Source organism: Typopeltis vanoorti, chromosome 11 (assembly GCF_054136105.1).
Source record: "Typopeltis vanoorti isolate ZY-2024b chromosome 11, IOZ_Tvanoo_1.0, whole genome shotgun sequence".
NCBI lineage: Eukaryota > Metazoa > Arthropoda > Arachnida > Uropygi > Thelyphonidae > Typopeltis > Typopeltis vanoorti.
Window position 1 is genome coordinate 62499367 of NC_143559.1, and position 27232 is coordinate 62526598.

Consider the following 27232-nt stretch of genomic DNA (forward strand, 5'->3'; position numbering starts at 1 on the left):
GATGTAGGTGGATTGTTACAGTAAAAGTGCCTTAGAAGACAGAAATATAAGATCTGATAATATTGGAATATTGACAGATCACAGGCTAATCTGGAGGAAAATTGTTGATAGGGAGTTAGTAATGATGTAACTTTTCATGTAGTACTATCATAATACTATCATGTACACTTCCTGAGGGTATATGTCAGAAACTTGATGATGATGATTTAATAGAAGACCTTGATTCCTGTTCAAAGGATCCACCTGAAAGGAAATATCTTCTATTTCTTGAGAAGAATAAAAATATTGTAATTCTGAGACTGAATAAAGAAATTATATTCTTGCTTTGACCTGATTTCATTACAGTACAAGTAAACAGAAATATGCAGGTAGTGTATATCATTGTGATTAGCTATTAATATACTGAGAGAATATATTTCATTATAAATTGCTCTGTATAATACATAGCATACTTCCTAGAATGTATATATTGCACTACAATATGGTGAGTCACTTCTTACACCTTGTAAGTTGATATTACAAGTCATTTTTCACATACAAATATCACTTTCGATCTTCCAACTTTCGAATGGCATATATATTTTTACTATACCCTGAATTAGATTATTATTATGTGACACCTCCAGGGAGTCCAAGGACTCATCGAGGAAGAGCTCCTACTCTACAGCTCTCTGTCTTCACCACTCAATCCACCAACTACAACGAACTGCAATTACTCCAATGCCATCTACTGTCAACCACCACTATTATTTTCACAGAAAATCACAAACATCTATGCCCATGGCAGGATTCGAACCTGCAGCCTTTTGGCTGGAGAGCAGATACACTAACCACTCGGCAAACCAGGCTGGCAATATTAAGTTTCTATTAAGATACATTAAGTTTCTCTGCTGTGTTGGATCATATATCATGCCTTAAAGAATATGGATAAATAAACAACAAACATGTGCATATGAAGTATTTTCCTGACTGACTATTTGTATGGTGAAAGGGGTTGCCTGCACTATGGGTTGCTTCAAGTATCTCAATGTTTTTCACAAAATCTTAATAAATTTTGAATGTCCAGAAAGTGATTTTCACTGTAAGAAAACAATACACATCAAGATAATTGAGTTGTGACTACTCTCATTCAACGTGGAATGCATCCAGTTTACTACATTAAGGATGTTTGGTAGTGCATTGCTTATAAAGGTACATGTACACTGCATGCTAGCCTGGTATTGTTAGATACCAGTATATGGTTGTGCAAGCTAGAGTATTAAAGTCATCATAGGAAAAGATAACAATATCAAATTTGAAAAGAGCACAGCTTTCTGGTTTCTGTGCACAGCCAGCAAGATATGTCAAGTGCAAGATGAAAATGCAGGCAAAACTATCTACTACTAATGAAATTGTAAAGGAACATGGAAAACAGATATCATTCTTCACCCATTATAGATAAAATCAATAGGTAATGATGCCACAGCTGATGTCATAATACAAGATGTGAAGTGCAAAAACAATATCTGCAGAACTGAATGTCTACAAAGTGGCCTCTCCTCACTGAAGGGCATCATCAAAAGTAGTTTAGCGGTGTCAGCATTATGCTGGCTGGACACCACAGGAGTGGAAAAAAAAATCATGCTGGTCCAGCGAATTTCAGTGAATGTGCACAAAACGATGAACATGATTTGACACAATATAAGTCAATGGAACCTTCATGCATGATTTTCCATTGTGCAGGAGAATCATAGTATGGGTATGCCTTGCTTCTTAAACTTAGGACTTCTATTGCATATAGACCAGTGTTTTCCAAACTTTCAGTATCCGTGTACTCCTTTTAAAATTTTAGTAACACTGGTGTACTCCCTCTCAGGAAAGGCAATTTTGGAAGAAGTTATAATAATATTTCATTCAAACATGAATAGTTATAAAGGTATTTATTTTTTAACATTTGTGTTATGATAAATTACAAACATATGAAACATTTAAAAAAAATTAACACATTTTTAGTTATATCGTTGGATTCTGAATATATAGAGATTTAAATAATTATTATTTGTTTCAGAATCCAACATGATCTTCCATCACAAAGGCTAGACTTGTAATTAATTAATGTAAATCACTTGTTTATAATTTAATATTCATATAACTACCTTTAATTTTATCTAATATTTAATTAATTAATCAAAGATATATGTATTAATGATGAAAAGACTGTATTAAATATTATTAAGCTATTTTATTCATTACTATATTAATATTATAAGAACTTGTATTTGATAATTTAACTGTGCATTAATTGAAATGTAAATATTCTTTATTTATTCCTATTTGTAGAAGTTTAGCGTTATGCAATACCTCAATTTTATTATGTTTTGTTTTGTTGTCATGGAAACGTATGTTAGATAGCTTGCACGAGTTTGGAACAGAATGTGAGGGAGAAAAGCTGAAAGTTTAGTCAAAGAGATCACGAGAACAATTTAGGCGGGAAGAATGGATATAAAAAGGAAGAACGCTGAAAAGATAGAGAGGAAATAGAGAGAGAGAGAGAGATTAGAGAGGGAAAAGAGAGAGAATTGGCATTCGGTTGGAATCGGAGTATTCAGCATTCGGGGAATCAGAGTGCGATATTAGAGAGTCGGCAAGTCACTCAAGCAGCTAATTTAAGTCTACTAGTCGAGAAGGCAGTTAGCTAATAAGTTGTAGAATAACAATTATAGCTATGGAAAACAGCTGAGAGACTATTAAATAGACTAGCGATACTTGAGTTGAGATTTAATTTCAGCGCCGACCTTTCAAGGACATACAGAACTTTGAAGCAAAGCACAAAGTTACTAGAGCATAGTAGAGGCTGTAAAGTTGAAGTTTACCGTTAGCTGTGTTTAGAATTATAGTGCCTAAAGAATTATTTGAATGCAGGAGGAATGAACAACTGTGCATATAAAACCTCAAGATAAGGAATTATTGTGTATTGCCTTAATTCATGAGTGATCAGTAGTACTTCATGCAGGAACGCTTGTTTATGTGTATTATGACCGATAATTAATTCAGTTATTAATTAGAAGATTTGTTTAACGAGTGCCATTTATTGTTTAAAGTGTTTACAGTTATAAAAAGTGTTTGCGTATAAGTAGATGAAGAAAGAAGATTTTCAGTAAGAACATTCCAACCATTAATATTCCTATGCAGAGATGTGAGTGTGTTTCATCCTAGAATTTCCTTATGTTAACAGTAACTATTGCGAAGATTAACTGAAGTGTAAATTTAAAAGTGTTTGCTTGTAAAGAGGTGTTACTGCGATTTTATTGTATTTGGAACTTAAGGAACTGTGAGAAGACTGTATTAGAGATAACAAATTTACCACTGTCCGAGTTTGTATGACAGTATTATCAGAAGGGCTGAAGTGTTTATAATAACTTAATTAGTGATCTGATCTTAAGTGTAAAATTTGTGATTTTAAAATTAAATGTTTGTTTTTGTTAATCAAAGGATGTATTTTGCATGAATCTCTTTTACTGCACCATTCATAAAATATTCGAACCAAAGTGGGTGAATTAAGTAAGTCAAATATACTCAGCCAGTATGTATAATAACAACATATAAAGGAGGGGTAGTTGAGAGTTGGTTTATCTTCAATTCTTGAACTAATTCAGATATAAAGTGGCACAGTCTTTAAATATAAATTTTCTTTATATTTGAATTAGAAATCAACTTGCAACCTATCAACTAGTTAAGAACATCATAATAACTAAATATCGGATCCAAAGTATAGATTGAGAAGAAGTAAGATCCAACAATATGAATCCATATAGAATAATAGTTGCAAAGGATATAGTGGAATTACTGAATGAGCACTTTATCAGCATATATCATACTGGTGTAAATGATGCAGTGCAATATATAGAAGGGGGGCAAATATTAGGAGAATCAGAGGTGTATCAGGAGTTGGTTGGGTTAGAGGTTAATAAAGCTGTCGGAATGGATGACACATCACCACATATTCTTAAGGAATGTGCACCACAGTTGGCTATGTCCTTGACATGGTTATTTAATGAGTCTTGCAGTGGATAGGGTTACTAAGGTGTGGAAAGAAGGCAAAACAGTACTATTCCACAAGCATGGTTCTACGACAGAAGCTTCCAATTATAGACTAGTCTGTATAATTGCAGTTGTGTCAAGGAGTTGATGAGATTGGTTAGGAATAGAATACAGGTTGGGTTGATGGACATAGCATTCTTTATGATGGTCAGCACAGATTTGTAAAGGGTAGTCCTGTTTTAGCAACTTACTTGCATTTTATGAGAAGGTAATGGGTGTGTTAGAAAAGGGAGAATCATATATAGTGATATTCTTGGACTTTGCAAAAGCATTTGATAGATTATCATAGGATAAGTTGATATACAAGTTGCAGAGGATGGGAATATATAGTATATTGGTCAGATGGATTGGAGATTGACTCTCTGAACAATACCAGCAGGTTGTGTATGATGGAGCAGTGTCTCAAAAAAGGAGGGTAACGAGTCAATGGCATGCTCCAAGGTTCTGTTCTTGGGCCTAACTTGTTTGTAAACAATATGACCCCTGTGAGAAAAGGGTATATGTAGAACTACAAGGGGGTGATTATGAAGAGCTCAGGAGACAGCTTGTGGGTGTAGTGTGGAATGAGGAGTTAGCTGGAAAAGAGATCAATGCAGCTGGGAGGATTTTCAAAAACTATCTGGTAGATGCAATGCCCAAATGTATTCCAAGGGCGAGAAGGTTAAATAAGGTAGGTGTAAGATGGATGAATAAAGAGATTAAGCATGCAATACAGAGAAAAAGGGCATTGTGGAGGCAGCATAAGAGAAGTGGAAATAACCAATTTCCTGAGGTCTACAAAGACCAGTCAAGGAAGTTAACTTGGTTGGTGAGAGTAGCTAAAGAGAGGTATGAACAGCAGTTAGCTAATGAAGCCAAAAAGAATTGTAAGGAGTTTTTTCAATGTGTAGCCAGCAAAAGAAAGAAAGAATGATTATGGAAGGATGACACTGATTGGAGAAAATAGCATAAAGACAGCTGCTGCAGAAGGTGTGGTGGAAATACTTAATGAGCAGTTCATAAAGGTCTTTCAATCTTGTGAATGTCACTTCATGGAGAGATTGAGAGCAGTTGACGTGGAAGAGAGACTGACTGTAAATAGCAAGAGATGTATGGAAATTGATCAAACTAGATGTAAATAAGGCTGTGGGACTTGATAATATATCACCAAGTATTCTGAAGAAATGTACCAGGGAGTTGACACCTGCCTTGACATTTTTTTAATATGAGTCTTGCACCTGGTCAAGTTCCTAAGGAGTGGAAGGAGGGCAAGATTGTGCCACTTCATAAAGGAGGTGATTGAACTCAAGCATCACAGTATAGGCCTATCTGTGTGTCAGGTGTTGTGGTAAGTTGTTGGAGAAGTTTGTGAGAACTAGGATCCAGAGTTGGGTTGACAATAATGGTATTATCTTTGATGGACAGCATGTTTTTGCAAAAGGGAGGTCATGTTTTAGTAATCTACTTACTTATTACAATTAAGTGACTGCTTCCTTGGACAGAGGAGAAGGATACACAGTAATATACTTGGATTTCGCAAAGGCTTTTGATAGAGTACCTCATGATAAGTTGACAGTCAAACTAGAGCAGATGGGGTTGGATATTAGATTAGTGTATTGGATTGGAGACTGGCTATCTATCTGATAGGTATCAACAAGTTGTGCATGGGGGTGCGATATCCAGGAAAAGGAAAGTCACTAGTGCTTTCCTTTTCCTGGATATCGCACCCCCATGATATTGGCGAAGATTTGGATGGAGATTTGGATGGAGATATTCAGTTGTTTGCAGATGATGCAAAGTTGGGACGAACCATAAAGAGTAGTGAAGATGTTGTGGCCTTGCAAGAAGACTTGAATAAATTGAGTGATTGGGTACAGAAATGGGGATGCAAGTTCAATGTTGCGAAATGTAAGGTTTTAAAATGTGGAAAACAAAAATGGGATGCAGAATTTATGCTTGGTGAGAATATATTGTTGGAGGTAGAGTAAATAAGAGATCTGGGGGTGATAGTGGATAAGGATCTAAAATTTAGGGGACACATCGCCAAAATTGTGAAGACAACACAAAGGCTTTTGGGAATGATGTGGAGGACACTGACGTGTAGAAGTAGGGAGATTCTTGTTCCGTTATATAAGGCTTTGATTAGGCCACACATGGACTATTGTGCCCAGATTTGGTCACCGGGTTTTCAGAAGGATGAAGAGATGTTGGAAAGTGTCCAAAGGCGACTGACTAAGGTAGTTTCTGACCTCTGGAATGTCGAATATGAGGAAAGATTGAGAAGAATCAAATCAACTTGTAGAGTCTGATGGACAGCAGAAAGAGGGGAGGGGGGAGATATGATAGAGACCTACAAGTTATTAAGGGGTTGTTATAGGATCAATGGTGGAGAAATTCTACAGAGAATAGTTGGAGATCAGGGGAGAACCAGAGGTCATCCCTGGAAACTGTATAAAGAGGATTTGAGTAGGGGAGTGAGAGGCAGGTTTTTTTCATGCAGAGTTGTGAATGATTGGAATGCCTTGCCTGAGAGTGTGGTGTCTGCGATAAAAGGACCTCCCAGATGAGTCTTTGACTCCATGAGGTCTTAGGGTAATAATAATAATAATAATCATAATATAATGCGTGAACTGAGTTGGGATCTTTAGTTGTTTGCTGATGATGCAAAGCTGGGAAGAATTATAAGTAGCACTGCTGATGTTAATTTCATTCAGTAAGATTTGAATAGACCTTTTACTTGAAGAAAGGAATGGGTTGTAGTTTTAAAATCAATGAGTGCAAGGTGTTTGCATTTTGGAGTGCAGAAATATACTAGTATTGTAAAGGCTGCACATCATAGTGCTGCTATGATAAGTAGTACTCTAACATATAGGGATGAGGAAGTAACTGTGTCACTGTATAAAGCACTGGTAAAACTACACTTGGACACTATTATTATTATTCCAGGCAACTCCAAGGAGTCGACAGACTCATCGAGGGAGGCCCTAACATCATGTCAAGAACAACTATTCGACATTCACACAGTATCTATCATACCTTGCCTTGAACTCATTCACGGTCGTAGCACCCACAACAGACTCTGGCAGCTTATTCCACTCATTCACCACTCTCCAAGTAAAAAACCTAGCTGTAAAACCCTTGTCAACCACATTCTTGCCCAGCTTCCATGCATGGTCCCTAGTCCTCCCACCACAGTCCTATTTTTAGATCTGTTCACCTGCTGGTTTTCAGGGTAATGTGGAGACATTGGAGAGGGTCCAGAGGCAAGTGACCAAGACAATACCAGGACTTTGAACAGCTGGCCATGGAGAGAGAGAGAGAGATTAATAAATGTGGATTGCAGAGTTGGTGGATAGGAGGAAAAGAGGTGATATGATAGAGACATTTAAGTTAGTGAGAGGATTTTATTGGATTAATTTAGATGAGATTATAAAAAGAGTAGAAGATGAGAAGGGAAAAACCAGAGGTCATCCCTGGAAGTTATATACGAGTGTGGTGAAGAGAAGTGTGAGGAGTAGATTATTTACATGGAGAATTGTAAGTGAATGGAATACATTACTAGAATGTGTTGTTAATGCAAGGATTGTTAAGAATTTTAAGATTTAGTATAATAAATATGTTGTTAGTTGAATGAACTCCCACGATGAGTCTGCCAACTCCATGGAGGGTGCAATAATGATAATAATAATATGGCATTGGTGTAGTTACGGTTCATCAGTTGGTGGATTGATTAGCAGAGAGTTGTAGAGTAGGTGCCCTCCCTTGAGGAATCTTTGGACTCCCTGGAGGAATCATGTAATAATAATAAATATAAAGTAAAAACACAAATTATGAAATTTAAAAATCAACAACAACAATAATAATAAAAGCTTAATGAGATAAATGACATTTGGCTGAGAATTCCAACTCTTTGGTTCAAACTATTTGAATTTAAACTTTTAATACAATGACCACATGGTTGGAATGAGATTGGTCATCTACTAGATATAGCAATAACAGAAGTCATTCGATATGTGCCAAGAGAAAATATTGTTTAAAACTTCCTATAGATTGTTTTAATCATTGAAAAATTATTTATAGAATAGACCTGCATTTATCTGCTATAATACAGTAAAAGAAATGCACAATTAAAAAAAGTAATCAAAAATAAAAAAGTGCCCCCAACCTTTTGTATATCCCCAGGGGTATATGTACCACATTTTGGGAAACATTGATATAGACTAATATGCATGACTGCTGTGGTGGTCCACCAGCAGCTCATAAAGAACTATGTGCACTCTGGTATGTTGTAGCTTTCCCCAAATAGAGATGGAATCTTCAAGGATGATGATGATGTACCATGCCAATGGAAACTGAATCCACTGAATCACAATCAAAGTTGAACAACTCTGGAAAGTCTAGAAAGTACTCTGAAATGCATAGACACTCACATCCCATTACTCCTAGACTGTATGGGGCGCCTAAAGTGCATAAAGAAGAAGTGCCACTTCATCCGATTGTGGATGGCAGGTCCTCCCCAAAGTACCTATTGGCTAAGCACCTAGAGAATTTACTTAAAGGAAAAATTAGACAAACAGAGTCCTACTTAAAAAATTCTCAACACTTTGTGGACAAACTAAAAAACATAAAAATTACACAAACAGACATAATGGCCAGCCTAGATGTAGTGTCCTTGTTCATGAATGTACCAGTAGAAGAAGTAATGAACATTATCAAAGATCTTTGTGATATCTGCTTTCCTGCAGATATCACAAAGATGTTCAAGCATTGCCTACAATCAAATTTTTTCAAAGTTAACAACAAGATATACAAACAATTAGAAGGCCTAGCCATGGGCAGCCCTCTGTCGCCACCATGTGCAGACCTTTTCATGGAGAAATTTGAAGATGAAATATTCACCAGCATTACTCCTAAACCTTCTATATGGTGGAGATATGTGGATGACATCTTCATCATATGGAAAGACAAACTTAGAAAGCCTACATTTGTTTGTTAACAGAATCAATGCACTCCACAATAAAATAAAATTTACTCTAGAAGTAGAAAATAACGAACAGCTACACTTCTTGGACTTACTAGTAAAAAGACAAGGAAACAGTATCAAACTGTCGATTTACAAAAAACCAACGGACACTGGAAGATATCTACGTTACTCTTCTAACCATCATAGGTCACAGAAACACAGCATCATCCACATGCTAAGAAATCGAGCTAGAAAATTTATCTCTGACGAGGAAGAAGTTCAAACAGAACTGTCTCAAATAGCTACAACTCTATCATAAAATGGTTATCCTAGACACATCATCAACAAATTTCTATACAAAGATAACCAACAAGAAAGAACAGTCGTCCAGCAAATTTCAACAGCAGTCATCCCCTTTATAGGTTCAACTTCCACAAAAATTGCAAGATTGTTAAAGACACATAACATCAGGGTTGTATTTAAACCAACAAATAGCATAAGACAGGTCCTAAGATCTCCTAAAGACAGTGTGCCATTTTATAAATATCCAGGTGTGAATAATATTCCATGCACGTGCGGTCTTTCCTACATTGGACAGACTTCGAGAAGCCTGGAAATAAGACAGAAAGAACATGTAGGCGATGCTAATCACAACAGAACGATCACCTCAGGATTGGCACAACACTTTTCAACTTCAAACCACACTATAGACTGGAATAACAGCTCCATGCCCTATGTAGACGAGGATTACAGACATCGAGTATTTAAAGAAGCGGCAGTTGTACTACGTACGGGAAGTAACCTAAACAGAAATCAAGGGGCCATTCTGAACTATACCTGGAAAAATCTAATTAACTCCCTCAGTTCAACAGAGCTACAGTATGCAAATAATCATATTACGCATTTGCATGTAACGCGTGTTCATGATGCTGAGTAGTTATGTCACACGAACGTGTCACTCTAGCTACCTAACAGGTACTAATGGTTCTTTGTATTTTTAAACCTTTTTTGCATTTACCTTTTTTTGTACTATGCAAGCCTTGAGAAAGCTAATCAGTTACTAGCAAAACCGGTAGGCAATTTGTAAGAACTTAAGTACATTATAAATATATGGTCTATGTAACAATAAGTCTTTATTTTGTAACACTTTATGACCAAAAACATGTACAATGTATAGACACTGTTTGTTCACTTCCATTTTGGGAGAAGTATGTCTTGCATAAATCACATATATCCATATCAATGTTGTAGGACATTGATATGGATATATGTGATTTATATGTGATTTTCTAGTAGAAGAAATGCCAATGCAGTGGTTCTAGTAGAACCACTGCATTGGCATTTCTTCTACTAGATACTGTATGACATTGAAGAGGATCTGATGAGGACCTACACCGACATCATCAGGAACAGATCATGATCCATGTGAATAAGTTTGATATGGTAATAAGCAGGTTGTCACAACTTACTTATGTCAGTATAGACACATTACAAGAAGTGTATGTGTGCTCTGTGTTATGGAATACTTAGGATAACAATGAAATCATCTACTCTTGTTATGAATATTGCATCATCTATCCAAGTTGGCCAAGTGGGTAATATTTCCACTCTTCAACTAACAAACTGAGCTCAATCCTGCTGTGACATAGATGTTTATGAATACCTTTAGGTGGTAGACAATTTATGCACAAAACATGAAACTACCACCCCACTTATTGGAGTCTCATACTGGGATTCTACTAAGTACAGTGGTGGTGAGCTTACCACCACCACTGTACTTAGTAGAATAAGTGTTAAGATACCAATCTCTTCATGTAAAGACTTTCAAAAACATCTGTACTTCAGGGATTTGAACTATGACTTAATGCTTGGAGAGACAACTGGGATATCACGGCTTATTTCAAGCAAAGTTTATTTCCATGAGCCATTAAACACCATGGAATCTGTATATCTGATAGAAGGGCTGGATAGAACATGAAAAATATTGATTACATAATTTCTTCACTTAACAATAACCAGTTGTTTATTCCATACTTACCTTTACTTGCTGTATTTCTGAAAAAAAAAAAAAAACACTTAGAATACTTTACTATAAACTAAAGCTGTGTTAAGATACTCTCTTAACATACACTGCTTGAAAGAAGTCAACGAACATCTCCTATGGGTAAGGTGCATCATGCCATGTAATGAGTCAGGTGTTTGTAGCAGGTATAAATTGCAGGAATATGACACTCCCAAGTGAGGATGGTTTTAGGTGCACCACCCCCAGATGTGAGAAAAATATTCTAATGCTGGCAGATTTGGAATTTAGGAAGTGTTTTGGATGATAACAGATGAATAGGATAGTAAAAGCAATGAAAGATTGTTTTTAATTTTGTAGCACAAGCTCATCTTCGTCATGTGGGTCACAGTGCATTCTTAATGTTATCAATATTACTGATACTGCTGATATTGTCGAAGAAGAATACTGGGGATGAACTAGTAGGGAGAGATTTGCTTTGATCATCCAAACAGGCATTGGATCAGAAGACTACAGTGCTTCGCAGTCTGTCTTATCTTTAGGAGATCTTGCCATTGTTTCATCAAGATGAGAGAGAGAGAGAGAGAGGAGAAGTGAAAACATAGCAGAATAAAAGTTTTGCTTATTACTCTTAGCAAAGGACCAGATTGTGAGACCTTGAGTCATTGAGTGAATGCTGCATTTTTAGCGCAGATTGCTTTCGCACATTTATTGGAAAACTGAGGCTTAGATCAGGGTTGGGGATTTTGAGCAGATGGGAGAATACAGACACTTATCTCAGCAGTAATAATTTCCTCTATTAGATTAGAGCAAATGCTTGGATCAGCAGAGCAGAAGCAATAATTAGATTGTGGAAAACCGGCATAGAAATCCCATAGTTCATCCCAATTGGATGAACTATTTTAGCAATTTTAGCCTTAGGATATAATGTTGACATTGGCCAGGAGACGGATGATCTGTAGAAAAGAGAAACAAACATAGGCAAGGTTATGGACAAAGTTGCAAAGAGAACTAATGTCAGCAATGGATTTGGAGGGAGAGCTGGTTAAAAAAGATCCAGGGTGTTGGGAGAATGATGAGAATTATTTAAACTTTTGGTAGGTATCTTAACAATTGCACTAGGTCATTACTTACAGGATACAATAAAAAATCTATTCCACCTTGGGTTGGGAAGTTAGAGAAGGGTAGTCAGTTGGAATAACTGGAATGGAATGGACCAACATATCAGAGCTTCTAGTGGAGTGCCCATTTGTTTTTAATAATAATAAATGGAAAAATATAATACGAAAGTACAATTTTATAAATGATTGAATTATAACAGTTCAATTTTTTTAAAAATCGAAGCTACTTAAATATCATAGGCAGTATATGTCCTAAAGAAGGTAGAAAAGAAGATTCTGAAGAGTTTATGAGGACCTTCAAAACCAGTTAAATAAATATAATAAAAACGACTATATTAATAATTTTGCCAGCCTGGCTGGTCAAGTGGTTAGCGTAGCCACTTTCCAGCCAAAAGACTATGGGTTCGAATCCCGCCATGGGCATGGATGTTTGTGATTGTCTGTGGAAATACTAGTGGTGGTGGTCGGCAGTAGATGGCATTGGTATAGTTGTGGTCAGTTGGTGGATTGTAGAGCAGGTGCCCTCCCTCGATGAGTCTTTGGACTCCCTGGAGGTGTCAAATAATAATAATAAGTCAGTGCAACTGCATCTTTTGGTGACATGGCTGCAAGAAGGGAAGTGATTGACTTTGAAAGAGACACTGTGATAGGATGCCATGTTCAGATGTATTTCTTCAGCAAAGCGTTGAAAAATTGGGAGCCATCCTAGGTCAACAATCAGTGATACCTAGATGGAAGTGCAGGGAGTCAACTGCAAGTGCTACCTGCAGTGGATGACCCATCACACTCACCAAAACTGACTGCAGGGTGCTAAGAAGGATAATTTGTATTCGTCAGCTGACACATTGAATGTGGAGTTCCAGACATCGACTGGAACCCAAATTTGCACAAAAATATTCAGAACTGAGGTTCACAAACATGGGTTTCATGGTAGGACCACAACATACAAGTCCTACATTCCCCGAACCAACATCCAGCATTGTCTTCAATGGTATAAAGAGCATGTACAGTGGGACATGGAAGCTTGTAAAGCAGTGTTAAGGAATGACGAATCACACTACACCCTCTGCCAATCAGGTGGATGATTGATGAATATCTCTTACCAGAGTGTATAATTCCAACTATGAAATTTGGAGTGGTGGTGGTGGTGGTATGATTATATGGTCCTGTTTTTCCAAGTTTGGCTTCAGACTTCTGTTTGTGATGTCATGCACATTGAACTCCGAGAAGTATCTGAACATTCTGGACAATGCAATGCTTTCTACTTTGTGGCATTTCTACAGACCTGATCATTGTCTCTTTCAGCAAGACAATGAACTGTGTCATAAGCTGCTGCTGATTCGTGAACAAGAACATCACCACATTTGACTGGCCTCCACAGTGCCCTGATCTCAACCTTATTGAACATTTGTGGGATGAACTGGAGTGTCTGGTGTAGTCAAGGGAAAATCTACCCCACAACAGTCTAGAACCTCATTACATGTCTACAGAAAGAATGGTTTAAAATTTCCATTGATCGCTATCATATGCATGTGGAAAGCATGTCCTGTAGGACTGCTGCAGTCATTGCTGCAAAAGGAGGTCTCACATCTTATTAAGGTGGGTGTGATGGCTGTTTGTTACTCACACTATGGTGTCCATTGACTTCTTTCCAAGCAGTGTGTACTTTCAAGTACTAGGTGTTGATTTTCGAAGTATTTCAAGCACTTTTTTTTTTTTATCCAGCTACATTAAGTAAAGCTGAATATGAAATAAATGATTGATAATAACTATTGATCTACTACACTTACGTGAGGCAAATCAGTTTTTTGCAGTAAGGTTACAATATGAATTTCTATGAGTAGTGTTTATCTGACTGGCATATAAATTTTTATTTTTAAGTGAAAAACTTACTTATTGCAGTCTATTGGTTGTTTTTCTTCTGCTGCCATTTTGATACTTTCAAGAACATTATCTACACATTGCTGTATCAGAAGGATCATCTAGTTTTTGAAGATATGTTTAAAATATTGAAAAAAAAAAAGTTTAAAATCAAAGGAATGATATCAGTTTTAAAGTCTGTTCAGGGGAGTAGTTTGTTTAACATTAAACAAACTACTTTCCAAATATTTACAAGGAAAAAAAAATTGTGAATATTAAATTACTATATTATCAAATTTATAAAAGCTTGTCAAACCATTTTTGATTTCTCAGATAAGATGTTGGGTACATATAATTTCAATTTTTTTCAGTTTGTCTGTTTTTCTCCCCAAGGACAAATCTTACACAGATAAAACATACTGAAACAAAGAGAAGGGGCAGGGAGGTTAATACAGATTTTTTCATATATATAAATTATAAAATGATTTTCCAGGACAAATCACAACTTCTTGCTTGGTTCTTATGTCTTGTGTAATTTTTTACTTAACATGATATCTCATGCATAATATTTATGCCAGATTTGCTTTTAAATATATGGTGTTGTAGATATTAAAAATAAGAGGTAAATTCATTTTGCTTTTTAATGATACATATTCATTTAATGAATATGTATCATTTAACAAATTTTAATTGAATTAATTCAATTAGAATTTAAAGTTTTTTTTAAGTTTAGTTAAATTTATTAGCTAATAAATTATTATGCAATATTTCACCTTGGTCCAAAGCATCTTCATGAGCAAAAAGAAATACACCAAGCATGTGCATTCAGATATAATATCAGGAAGGCAAACAAACAGAGTGTGTTAAGTGGCATGCTACAGTCCCAACTGGTGATCTCCATGCATGCAATGATGAAATCTTGCTGAAAGTCTGGGAGACCAATATGATAGTCTCCAAAATTTTTGGTAAAGTGAAGCAATTGAATTTGTTAAGAATCAGCAAATGTTGCAATACTTTGCAGTTACTATTATTATTATACGGGCATCTCCATAGAGTCTGAAGCCTCATCGCGGGAGACCCAATCTATCCACACAATCTATCATACTTCTTCTTGAACCCATTAACAGATAAAGCATTCACAAATGACTCTTCAGTTCAACAACTGACTGTTCAGCAAGCACGGTGGCTGCTGAACTTACCCACTTGGATATGAAACTTAACCAGTGTCATATCCATCCAATTTGTTCTAATTTGCATAACAGACTTCCATGTGGTATTCTGTCAAATGCCTTTGCAAAATACAGTGGAATCATTGTGCAGCCATTTCCTTTATCCAAGTCAACTGTTACTCTATTACAAAAAGCTAGCAAATTACTAAGGCATGGCTGACACCCTTCACAAAGCTATGTTCCCTTGTACTGCATCATATTTTTATCTACTCATTCTTGCACTTTCTTTCTTTTTTTTTAACAATTTTTCTAGTACTTTTACCACCAAACGAGATACTGTTTGGTGTATAATTTGATACCACATTCTTAGGACCTCCCTTAAGCAAAGGAATTACTTTGCCCTCTTTCCACTCCCTTGGAACCTACCAGCACTCAGACTTAAATTAAAGAGCCTAGTCAAAGGTATTGCTAGTTCCACTGCATGTTCTCGCAAAACCCTAGCTGATTACCTTGATGAACCTGTGTTTCACTCAGGATTTCTCCATGAGTGCAGGTCACAAAGATTCCTTCATTGATCTCGATCTTGAGCCTCTCTCTCTCTCTCTCTCTTCCATGTTATACCCATAGATTTCACCAGTGGATCTTCCCATCTTGTAGGTGGTCTTCCTGCTTTTCTCTTTATTCTTGGTTGCCAGTTGAGTATTCTATATATCCATCTATGTATGTGATCTGGCTATGTGATCTGCCCATCTCATCTTGCTTTCATATACTGCAGTTACCACATCTTTTATTCCTGATCTCTTTCTTAGTTCCGTGTTTCTAACATGTTCCATTTTGCTGATGTTACAAATCCTGCATTCTATTGCATGCTGAGTTATTCTGATGAGAGCTTCTTCTTCTTCTTTTCTTGTCGTGTTCCATGATTCTAATCCATATGTGAGTGATGGAAGAATGTCACTGTTAAATAGTTTTGCTTCTTCATTGAGATGTCAAGATTTTGATCAGTAAGTGTTTCTTTTAGTCTGTTGAATGATAGTCATGCAGCTTTCTTTCTTTTTGCTAGTTCTTCAGATAAATCATTATTCATTTTTATTGTTTGTCCTAAGTAATTGTAGGAGTCAACTTGTTCTATAGGGATGTTATCAATACATAGGTAACTGTCACTTGTGTAGATGTGAATATTTTTTTCACCCATTTCTTCTAGGTCTTTTGGGTTGCGAGATATCAGTACTAGATCATTGGCAAACACAAGGATTTGTAGTTTTTCACCATCTATGTTTATTCCTCCGTTTAGGTCTATTTTTTTCAGAATGTATTCTAAAGTGCTGGTAAATACATTTGGGGAGATCACATTGCCTTGATGGACCCCCTCTCTTTATATCTATATTTATAGGTTGATCAAATAGGGTTATTTGTATGGTCTGATTTTTTGTTAATTTCTTTTATCATGTGGATGTAAGTAGGGTCCACATTTATTTCCAATAAGGCACTGATGACTGCATTGTGTTCTATGGTATCAAATGCTTTTTAAAATCAATAAAGAGGAAACAGAGGGATTAGGTATTCTCTGCATTTTTCTGTTAGTTGTTAATTGACCTGGATATGATCTATTGTGGAGAAGCCTCTTCTGAATCCTGCCTGCTCTCTACTCTCTACCATAGCTGATATGCAGCTGTAATTACATCGAGATTCTGCAATATCCTAAGAACCTCTAATTCATCCACCTCTGTTCTCACATTAGTGTCTGTCACAGGTTAAAGTAGTAACCTCACTAGGATGATATATCCTTGCAAAGTGGTCGCTTAGTAACTCAGTGGTGCACCCAGAGGGGGGGAGGGGCCCTGGCCGCTCTAAAGAAAAAGGAAAAAAACACTAGAAAATTTTCTAAAAATCTTTCCTAATTAAAATTCATTTTTTTTATTTATGTTTGTGTCGTGTCTTCTATTTCTATACTACTTATGAATTAGCGAACATTGCAGATGCTCAGTCAGAGGTCGTATGTGATGCGTAGTGTGTATATTCTCAAATCGTCTACTCAACTAGCCCCCCCCCCCTAATATTAAATCCTGAGTGTGCTACTGTAGTAACTCAACTATTTTATCTGTTTCTATCTCCTTCTGACTATAATCACTTATTAATGGTTAATCTTCCATAGCCATTCTTCCTCTTGACACATAATGAAAGAACTCTTTGGGATTTCCTTTGACCTGCACGGCTAGATTCTTCTCACAATCTGATTTGGCCTTCCTTGCCATGCTGGTCACCTCCTTTCTTGCCTGAGCCTTGTACTGTTCATGAGTTTGCTGGTTATCTTTCTCTATATATACCCTCCACAGTATTTTCTTCTTCTGCAGGGCATGCTTAATGATATTACTCTGTAACCCTTCTTACCCTAGGTATACAATTTAATACTGCTTCCTCTAGATGACTCTTAACTATATCCCCATGCATTATTAATATCCTTACCCTGCAGTGTTTTATGCCATGGTAGATTTAAGCTTTTTCCTAAGCATGTCATAATCACCTGCCTTGTAGTCCACAAATACCCCTTCTCGATAGAATATTTATGTTTTACAATCTCCCAAGTCCAGACCACATGGTCACTTTCACCAATTAGAGCAATGTTGTCACCTTGGTTATGGTCCTCTTCTGATCCTATGACAAGGTCCAATACTCTCCCAATCCTAGTCCCCCCCCCCCTCCATCACAGCTGCCGTAAGTAATTATCTCTTACCAGGTGTAAAAATTCTATTTCCTACCTGCCATGTGATCTTTCTTCCTTCCAGTTTATATCTCCACAGTTGAAGTCCCCCACAAAATCACTCGACCTGTATTCACTGTACTATTTTTTTTAACATTATACTAATGAACTCCCTGGCCTATAGCAACAACCAACTGTATATTTTGTCTTACTGGCCTTAATCTCACACCAGATTGCTTCAAATGAACAGTTATCCTCCCACCTGTCTCCTATTCTTTTTGGCTGTAATTCATTTGCTATCATCAGCAGTATTCTTCCTTCCATTCTATCTCCTCTATCTTCCCTGAAAATAATAAACTATTCACATTCAATCCCTGTATAAAAGGAGGGTTTTGCCACTGGATCTAGTAACCAATTTCCATGGCATGGTCAGCTACTTAGGAATGCTGTAGTACAGATAACTGAAGTAATTTCTGTGTTCCTCCAGATGGATATTAGCTGTCCTTATTTGCCTATTCCTTTGGCTGTAATTCATTTGCTATCATCAGCAGTATTCTTCCTTCCATTCTATCTCCTCTATCTTCCCTGAAAATAATAAACTCTTCACATTCAATCCCTGCATAAAAGGAGGGTTTTGCCACTGGATCTAGTAACCAATTTCCATGGCATGGTCTGCTACTTAGGAATGGCTGTAATAGATTTAACTGAAGTAATTTCTGTATTCCTCTAGATGGATATTAGCTGTCCTTGTTTGCCCAGTAAGTAGAAGGAAGGAATGGTTTAGATCAGTGGTTCTCAACCTTTTGAAAGTGGAAGATCCTTATTTTAATTTGAAAAATAAGGCAGATTCCCTATGGCAGACTCTCCTGCAAAGGAGATTGGAGTTGACTAATTTTTATCTTAAATTAAGCAAAAGATGCAATTCCTAACATCAACACTTTCATCCATTTATAGAGACTATCAGCCATTTTCTGTCCACTGCTGGATGATGGCCTCCCCCCCAAAGTCCTCCATTAATTACTATCCTGAGGCTTTCTATGCCACTGAGTTCCTACTATCTCTTTAATCTCATCATCCCACCATCTCTTTGGTATTCTTGTAGCTCTATTTCCATTTCTAGGATACCATTCTGATATCAACTTTGTCCATTTTTGAGTGTTACTTCTTGCAGTATGACCTGCCCATTACCAATTGTATCTTTTAATGGCTGCTATAATGTCTCTCAACTTAATCTGAGCTCTGATCCAAGTATTGCACTTTCTATCTAGAATGATAATACCGAGTAATGATCTTTCCATTTTCCTCTGTGTAATCCTCAATTCTATATGTCAACCAGAAGTATACAACTGTCAAATATTTTTCTTTTAAGGCAGATTGGAAGTTTTGAAGTTTTTAAAGGGCATTCCAACCAAATTGAATTCTACGTATAATTTCTTCTTTACAGTCACCCTGTATTGTGATCTTTTGTCCTAGGTAAACATAGAAGGTTATATCAATTCCTTGGTGTTCCATTTGTACTGGTTTTTGGTAATGTATTTGTTATACATTATTTTTGTTTTGTCTTTGTTTATATTTAATCCTTTCTCTTTACTTTCCACATTCAATTCAGTGATCATTTGTTGAAGTTCTTTTGCAAAATTTCCTAAAAGAACAGTATCATCAGTAAACCATACATGATTTAGTTTTCTTTCCCATTTGCCATCATTTCTCTGTTCTTCCAATCCAGGTTTTTAAAAATATCTTCTAGCTGCTATTTACAGCAAAAGTGAAATGGCATCTCCCTGTCTAACTTCCTTTTTAAAAATTTCATATATGTTCCTGATTTTAAAGAGGAGATTGAATTTTTATTTATATATATATATATATATATATATATATATATATGACTAAGTATACCAATGTAAGCTTATTCAATTCCTTAATTATTAAAAGGATTCCAAACAGTTATATTGAGATTGAATTAAATGCTTTTTCAAAACTTTTCAATGCCAGACTTAAGGATTTTTGGTATTAATTTGATTTTTCAGTTATTTGTCTTATTACATATATATGATCAATGGCGTTGTATTGTTTTTTCTGAATTCTACTTGTTCTGGAGGTTAGAAAAAACTACTCTGTTTTGTATTCTGTTGCTAATGGTTTTTGTAAAAATTTTATATATTGTTGAAAGGAGACTGATAAGATGGTAATTTTTAATATTTTCTGTCTCACTTTTTTAAAAAATATAAGGATAGCATTATTTCAACTCTCTGGTATTCTTTTCTGTCTTAGGCATAATGTATAAATTTTACTTAACATAGTTATGACTGGTACACTGCCACTTTTCAGAATTTTTATTGGTAATCATCTTTACTTGGTGTCTTTCCATTATTCATTTCTTCCTCTTCCATTTGAGGTCTTTCTGACTTCTACTTTAAATGCTTCATTTATATGATCAAATATAATATCATCCTTTTGTTTCTTCTTAGTCATTAATTGCAATTTAACTTTAGCTGTCAATAATTCACGATCTGTTCCATGGTCTGCATCAGGTAGTGTTTCTGCTGCAACAACATAAACCTATCTGATTTTTGAATTCATCATTAGGAATGTCCATGTGCACAATCTTCTTTTATGTTGTTGAAAGTAAGTGTTTGCAATAAAGAAACTGTTCTTGACACAAAACTCCAACATCCTTTCTCCTGCTTCATTCCTCAGTCCTAACCCAAATTTTCCAATAATGCTCCTTCTTTTTCTCCTGCTTTTGCATTCCAATCACCCAATATCAAGAGAAAATCTGTTTTAATCAATATTGTATGCTACTATATTGAATTTTATAGTAGACTGATCTAGGAAACTTGGGTGTTTTCATACCGCACAGTAAACAGACAATTTACAGGCAAAACTACTGCTGTGCTGATTGGCAGTAGATGGTGTTGATGGTAGTTGTGTGTATTAGGAGATTTAAGTAGGAGGGAAGAAGGTTAGATTGGGTAATGGAGTGTCCTCCGTAATGAGTCCTTGGAGGTGTCACGTTAATAATAATAATAAACCCTCTAACCTCTGTAAGAACTGGTTAACCCACTATTTGAGTGAAAAAGAACTGATAAATTGGCTTTGGATGAGTGAGGTACTTTGGATGAGCTAGATGGAAGTACAGTGTGTGATGCAAGCAAGAGATCTGAAGTAAGAGATGATGTGAAAAATCAAAAATCAAGAGAGTAGTACTGAAGTGACATAAGTGCTTGGCAGTGGAAATAGTAGCGTGTGAGAGTTGAAGAGGAAACAAGAATGCAAGCGGAACATCTCTGTTCCGCTTGCATTGGATATATGTGGTAAGTGGTGATAAAGGTGATTGGGCAAGTGTGGTGGGGAAATCACAACCAAAAGTGGCTTGATCAGGACTGGTTACAGGTCCTAAAAATGAACTACTGTGTTTGTTTACAAATACAAGAAGTATCAGAAATAAGGAAGATGAAATGCTTTCAGTGAATGAATTGATTCACCCCAAAATCATTGGAATAAGTGAAACATGGTTGAATGAAGATGATATTCTAACGGAAATAGAAATGGAAGGATATGGTTTTTTCGGAAGGATAGAAAGGACAAGAAGAGGAGGAGTGCTGCTGATGATAGCAGGGGAATTATGTCCAAATAAGGTAGACATGAAAGAGGGAAATAGTGATGAAGTGGTGATGAAGAAATGTATAAACAACTTGGAATTAGTGAACAAAAGGAAGGGTAATTACTATGGGTAATTTTAATTATGGCAGTATAGATTGGGGAGACAGCATTTGGGAATAAGGAAATCTCTCAGGCAGCATGTAAATGAGGGCATGTGAGGTTCGAGAGTTTAAGATCTTATCATTTCATCAGAGGATATAATTGTGAGTGGGGTTTCAAACTTTCCTCCAGTTGGTGAGAGTGCTCATGAAGTGATCACCTGGTTGTGGCTAGCCATATGTAGACTTCTGTGAGGAAAGGATATATGTGGAATTATAAAGCTGGTGATTATGACAAGCTTAGGAGACAGCATAGAGCTATAGCATGTAAAGGAGTTGAGTGGTAAGGAAATAAATGCTGCTTTGGAAAGTGACAAAGAAATACATAATAGCATCGATGTGTGAATGTATTCCGAAGGTAAAAGGCTGAATGAGGTAGGTGCAAAATGGAGGAATGAGAGGCTTAAGCTTGAAATCTGGAAAAAGAAGAAGGTACTTTGGAGACAGTACAAGATGAATGATGGTAATAATCAGTCAGATGTAGAGTATAAACAACAATCCTGAAACATTCCAGGAGAGTGACTCAGTTGGTAAGGAAAACAAAAGTGCAGTATGAGCAGAAATTAGCAAATCAGGTTAAGAAAAATCCAAGAGTTTTTTAAGATATGTGGCAAGTAAAAAAGAAGAATAATCATAGATCATAGGTTTTACAGAAAACAGTGAGAGATCAGGGGAGAGCCAGAGGTCATCCCTGGAAGCTGTATAAGAAGGGTGTGAGCAGAAGAGTGAGAAGCAGGTTTTTTCATGCAGAGTTGTGAATGATTGGAATGCTTTGCCTGAGAGTGTGGTGTCTGCAGAGAATTTGAGTGTGTTTAAGGCATGGTATGATGAGCTGTGTGTATGACAAAAGTACCTCCTAGATGAGTCTTTGAATCCATGGGGTCTTGGAATGATGATGATAATAATAACAACTTGATTGTTAGCAATAAATGCTGCAATGATGTTGAATTCTAACAAAATTTCAGAATCTTAAAAAATTTATCTTATTTATTTTGTTCTTAGGGTATTGTGGGACTTTCATCCCTCCATTTATCATCTGTCCAAGACAGGTTGAGTACCCTCATTAGGGGCTTTAATATAATTTAATGCAGCTGGCTTGCCATTCCTCTGCTGTATACTTCTAAGAGTAATTATTTTATGTCATTAGAATTGTGTATGGAGTGCTTAAGGGTCAAAGTTGTATAACTAAGAGGAGACCACCACATAGTCTTTAAAGGAATGCAGAGAACCGACCAGGGCTTCTGACCTAATATCCAATCCTCACCTTCTCGTGGTGCAGCCTGTTGAGGATCTGCCTGGATACTGAACGAATGAGGATGGACTGGCGATTTGGGATTTAGCCGACCAAATTGTATTCTTATTAGCTTAAACCAATATACAAAATGATGGTACAACATGACAAAATTTCATGCTGGCCGGGGCATCGGCCTGTTAAACAAGGCTCCTGTTGTTTTTGCCAGGGAACCAGGGCGAACATAGAAAAGTCAGCTACTGGAACAAATCTGAAAGCACACCCCAACTCAACATCACCAGAGTTAAAGATCAGTACTATCAACATAAGAAGCCTGAATGGCAAAGAAATGAAGCTAGCTGAGGAATTCGATAAGTACCAGATCGACATAATAGGGGTGACTGAAACTAAAAAGACAAAAACCGATGAGATCTTTCTGAGCAATAAATACAAAATGTTATATTCAGGAAATGACAATCGAGGAAAAGAAGGAGTAGCTATAGTATTCAACATAAAATACGAGGCTAATCTTCTTGAATGGCAGGCAGTCTCAAGTAGAGTGATGTGGGCAAATATAAGAATGAGGAATTGGACTATGAGACTTATTTTTGCCTATGGTCCCACATAGGCACAAATAAATCTCATTGTCCAATTATCCATTCTGATATTTGCTAAGGTAGAAGTGGAGGAATTTTTTGAGGCTTCAGAGAAAGCAACTGACACAGTGAAAAAGAAAAAGTTGGTCCTTGTTGGAGATCTAAATAGCAGAGTAGGAAATGATTGTCAGACATACAAAAATATTTTGGGAAAATTTGGAGAAAAGAGCAAAGCTAATAATAATGGAAAATACCTGTTGGATTTCTGCTCAGTACACAGACTGGTTATTACTAACACAATGTTCCAACATAAAAATGTGCACAAATTCACATGGAGAGAAGAGGCAAGGAATAAGAAAATGTTATTGTTGATAGTGATGTTTTCTCCCTGGTGCAGGACACCAGAGTGTACAGAGGATTTGAAATTGGAAGTGATCACTATTTAGTCTTGAGCAGGATAAAATTGAATTTCATATGAAAAGAATAACATGTAAGAAAGTTTTAAAGTGAATAAAAGTTGAGCAGCTCTTAGATGTGAACTGTAGACTAAAATACACAAAGATCAGTGAAGAAAAAATGAAAGAGTTTGAGAACAGGAACCAAACCTTGGAGATTCAGTGGCAAGCCTTGAAGAAAACCCTGATTGATTCAGCCAGAGAGACATGTGGTGAGGTTGTCTGCAAGGATAAAAAAATCAGAATTCCATGTTGGACACAGGAAGTTAAAGAAGAAAGCATATCAAAAGTTCCTGGCAAATAAGTCCGCTTATGCTCTTAGAGAATACAGAGACAAATATAAAAAAGCGAAACACTGTGTAAAACTAGCTACACAAAAGTCATGGGAGGACTTTGGCAAGAACACAGAAAATAAATATCAAGAAGGTGGTAAGATATTCTGGAGGTTGTTGAAGAAGCTTAGAAATGGAGAAAAGAGTGCTGTAAAAGGAATTAGGGATGATAAAGGTGACATGAAAATGGGAGGAAAAGATATCCTTGAAGTATGGAGTAATTACTTCGAAAAATTGCTAAATGAAACAAGCAGTCATAGCACAGTGGTAAAAAACACTCAACAGGCATATAGTCAGGAATACATATCCATACTTGAAGTAGAAAAGCCATCAAAGGCTTGAAATGTGTAAAAGCAGCAGGAGTAGACAATATTTGACCAGAAATGCTGAAGTATCGTGGTATAAAAGTCTTACAGTGGTTGCACTGTATAGTTCAGCCTGGACAGAGAGACGAATTCCTGATGATTGGAGTAGAGCTCTCATAGTACCCATATATAAAGGGAAATAAAACTGAATACGAGAATTACAGAGGTATTTCCCTACTGAGTGTTCCTGGCAAGATCTATGTAAGTATACTTGAGAAATGGTTAAAAAGAATTGTGGAAGAAAAGTTTGGTGAAGAACAAGCTGGATTCATGCCAAATAGAGGCTGTCAGGATCAGATCTTCACTTTACAAAAGATAGTTGAGAAAGCATGGGAAAATAACAAAGATCTGTATTTAAGTTTTGTCGATCTGGAAAAGGCATATGACAAGGCACCAAGAGAGAAGCTATTCAATACACTACAGTTATATGGTGTCAATGGGGCATTATATCAAGCAATACTTAGTCTTTATTTGAGTTGTAAATCAGCAGTTAGAATTGAAGGAAGTACAGGAAGATGGTTTAATGTTAAATCTGGTGTGAGACAAGGATGTACATTATCCCCTCTGTTATTCATTATCTATATGGATCACATTATGAAGGAAAGTGGTATTAAACATGATATCAAATTTTGAGATGTTAATGTCAGCTCTTTGCATTATGCGGATGATGTTATACTTCTAAATAAATCCGCTACAAGTTTGCAAGATTCCCTGACTAAACTGAATAACTGTTGTAATAGATATTGTATGAAGGTCAGCAATAAAAAAGACAAAGACAATGAAAATAGGCAGAATCGTTGAAAATGTCAACAGTGTTATGAACGGAGAACCTGTGGAACAAGTAAAACATTTCAGCTACTTAGGCGCAATTTTTACTGAAGATGATAAATTAAATATGGAAATAGACAACAGAATTAATAAAGCTGGTATGGTAGGAAGTCAACTGAATAAATTCATATGAAATAAAGAGAAATTAGTCGGAACACTAAATTAGCTGTATACAAGACAGTGTTCAAACCAGTTTTAACTTATGGATCTGAGAGCTGGATCAGAAGTGAAACACTTGACCAAAGACTGGAGACCCCAGATACGAGAGTCCTGAGAAAGATTAGAGGCGTGAACAGATGGCATCAATGGCAATATATTAAAAACGAGGATATTAGGAAAGAACTTGACATTGTCAGCATCCAGGAATGTGTTAGCAGAGCTAATCTCAGGTGGTATGGTCACTTAAACAGGATGGGAGAGGAAAGATTAGCAAAACAAGTGTTCTCTGCCAGGTCAGCAGGAAAATGACCCAGAGGAAAACCAAGATACTGACGGATTGATACTGTACAAAGTGCCTTAGACGACAGAAACATAAGATCTGATAATGTTGGAGTCTTGACAAGTAACAGACTGATTTGGAGGAAAATTGTAGATAGGAAGTTAGTAATGATGTAAATTTTTCATGTAGTACTATCATATCCTGTACATACCTTGAGGTTACATGTCAGGAATTTGATGATGATGAGAATTGTGTATTCACAAGGATGGTATTTGTCTGTTCCGAGGGATGAAAATCCGAGTTTCTGGAAAGAAAATCCTGTACCTCTGCCTAAGACTGGCTAACTCATTATTTGATTGAAAAGACTTCATAAAGGTTTCTGATGATGTAGATGGCATTTGAATCCAAGTCTCTTCAACCAAATAGACTGTTTGTGAAGTTGTGAAGACTCTGTGAGCCTCCTAAATATGTAAAATGAAATATAACTGCATTTGTTCACATTAAATGTGAACAAATGCAAGTGAGTCTCTCTGTGAACTTCAATGTGAATTTATCTATCCCTCTTCCAATCTCTGAATATCAACCTGTGAAGAACTGAGGTTATCTGAACAAATGACTTCTCTTTCCAGTTTCACATCATCAGCAAAGAGAGTGAGGGAGAGAACTTTTATTCAATGTTTGAATCCAAATCATTTATTAATATATTAAGCAAGGCCGAAACTAAACCTTGGGGTATCCTACTCATTACTGCCAGACTCTTAGAAACCCCCCCCCCTCCTTCCACCCAGCCCAAAAAATTACTTTGTGTTTTTTTTTTTTTTATCTAGTGTGGCCCATAAGTCACAATTCGGTTTGAACATTTAAAAACTTTTTAATTAGTTTTATTATTATTATTATTTTTTGTTTGTTATAATGAAATACAGAGCCTAGAGAGTTTTTTAAAATTAGTTATGGCAAACCAATTATTTTAAATCTCTTCATGACTTACAGGCCACCTGGTATAAATTAATTTCCTACCATCTCATTAAGTTTTCAGCAACACCTATTTGACACCTTATAATCAGCAGGTTCTTAATCAAAATGATATTAAATGCTTTGCTGAAATATTTATAAATTATACTGTAGCTATTAACATGTATTTTAACATGTTCACACTAGGCACCACATAAACTGTATCACCTCTGAGGTGTACTCAGAGGTGATACACCATGTACTCACCTCTGAGGTGTAAGGGGGGGGGGGGGACACAACAACATTTTGTACATCTGGTTTGGCATAATCCATAATTGCCATTTGGCATCTCACAATTATTAAACACAATATGTAATCATT

The 27232-nt window shown here is 36.3% G+C and overlaps 1 protein-coding gene across 1 annotated transcript in view; it reads right to left on the reverse strand.

Moving 5' to 3' along the window:
* Nucleotides 1-27232, reverse strand: part of LOC150101661 (cytochrome P450 3A5-like) — a 219556-nt gene that overhangs the window by 126942 nt on the left and 65382 nt on the right. The window contains exon 6 of the mRNA XM_090400698.1: nucleotides 14057-14145. Coding sequence (XP_090256824.1) covers nucleotides 14057-14145 — 89 coding nt within the window. The remainder of the gene's footprint in view (nucleotides 1-14056; nucleotides 14146-27232) is intronic.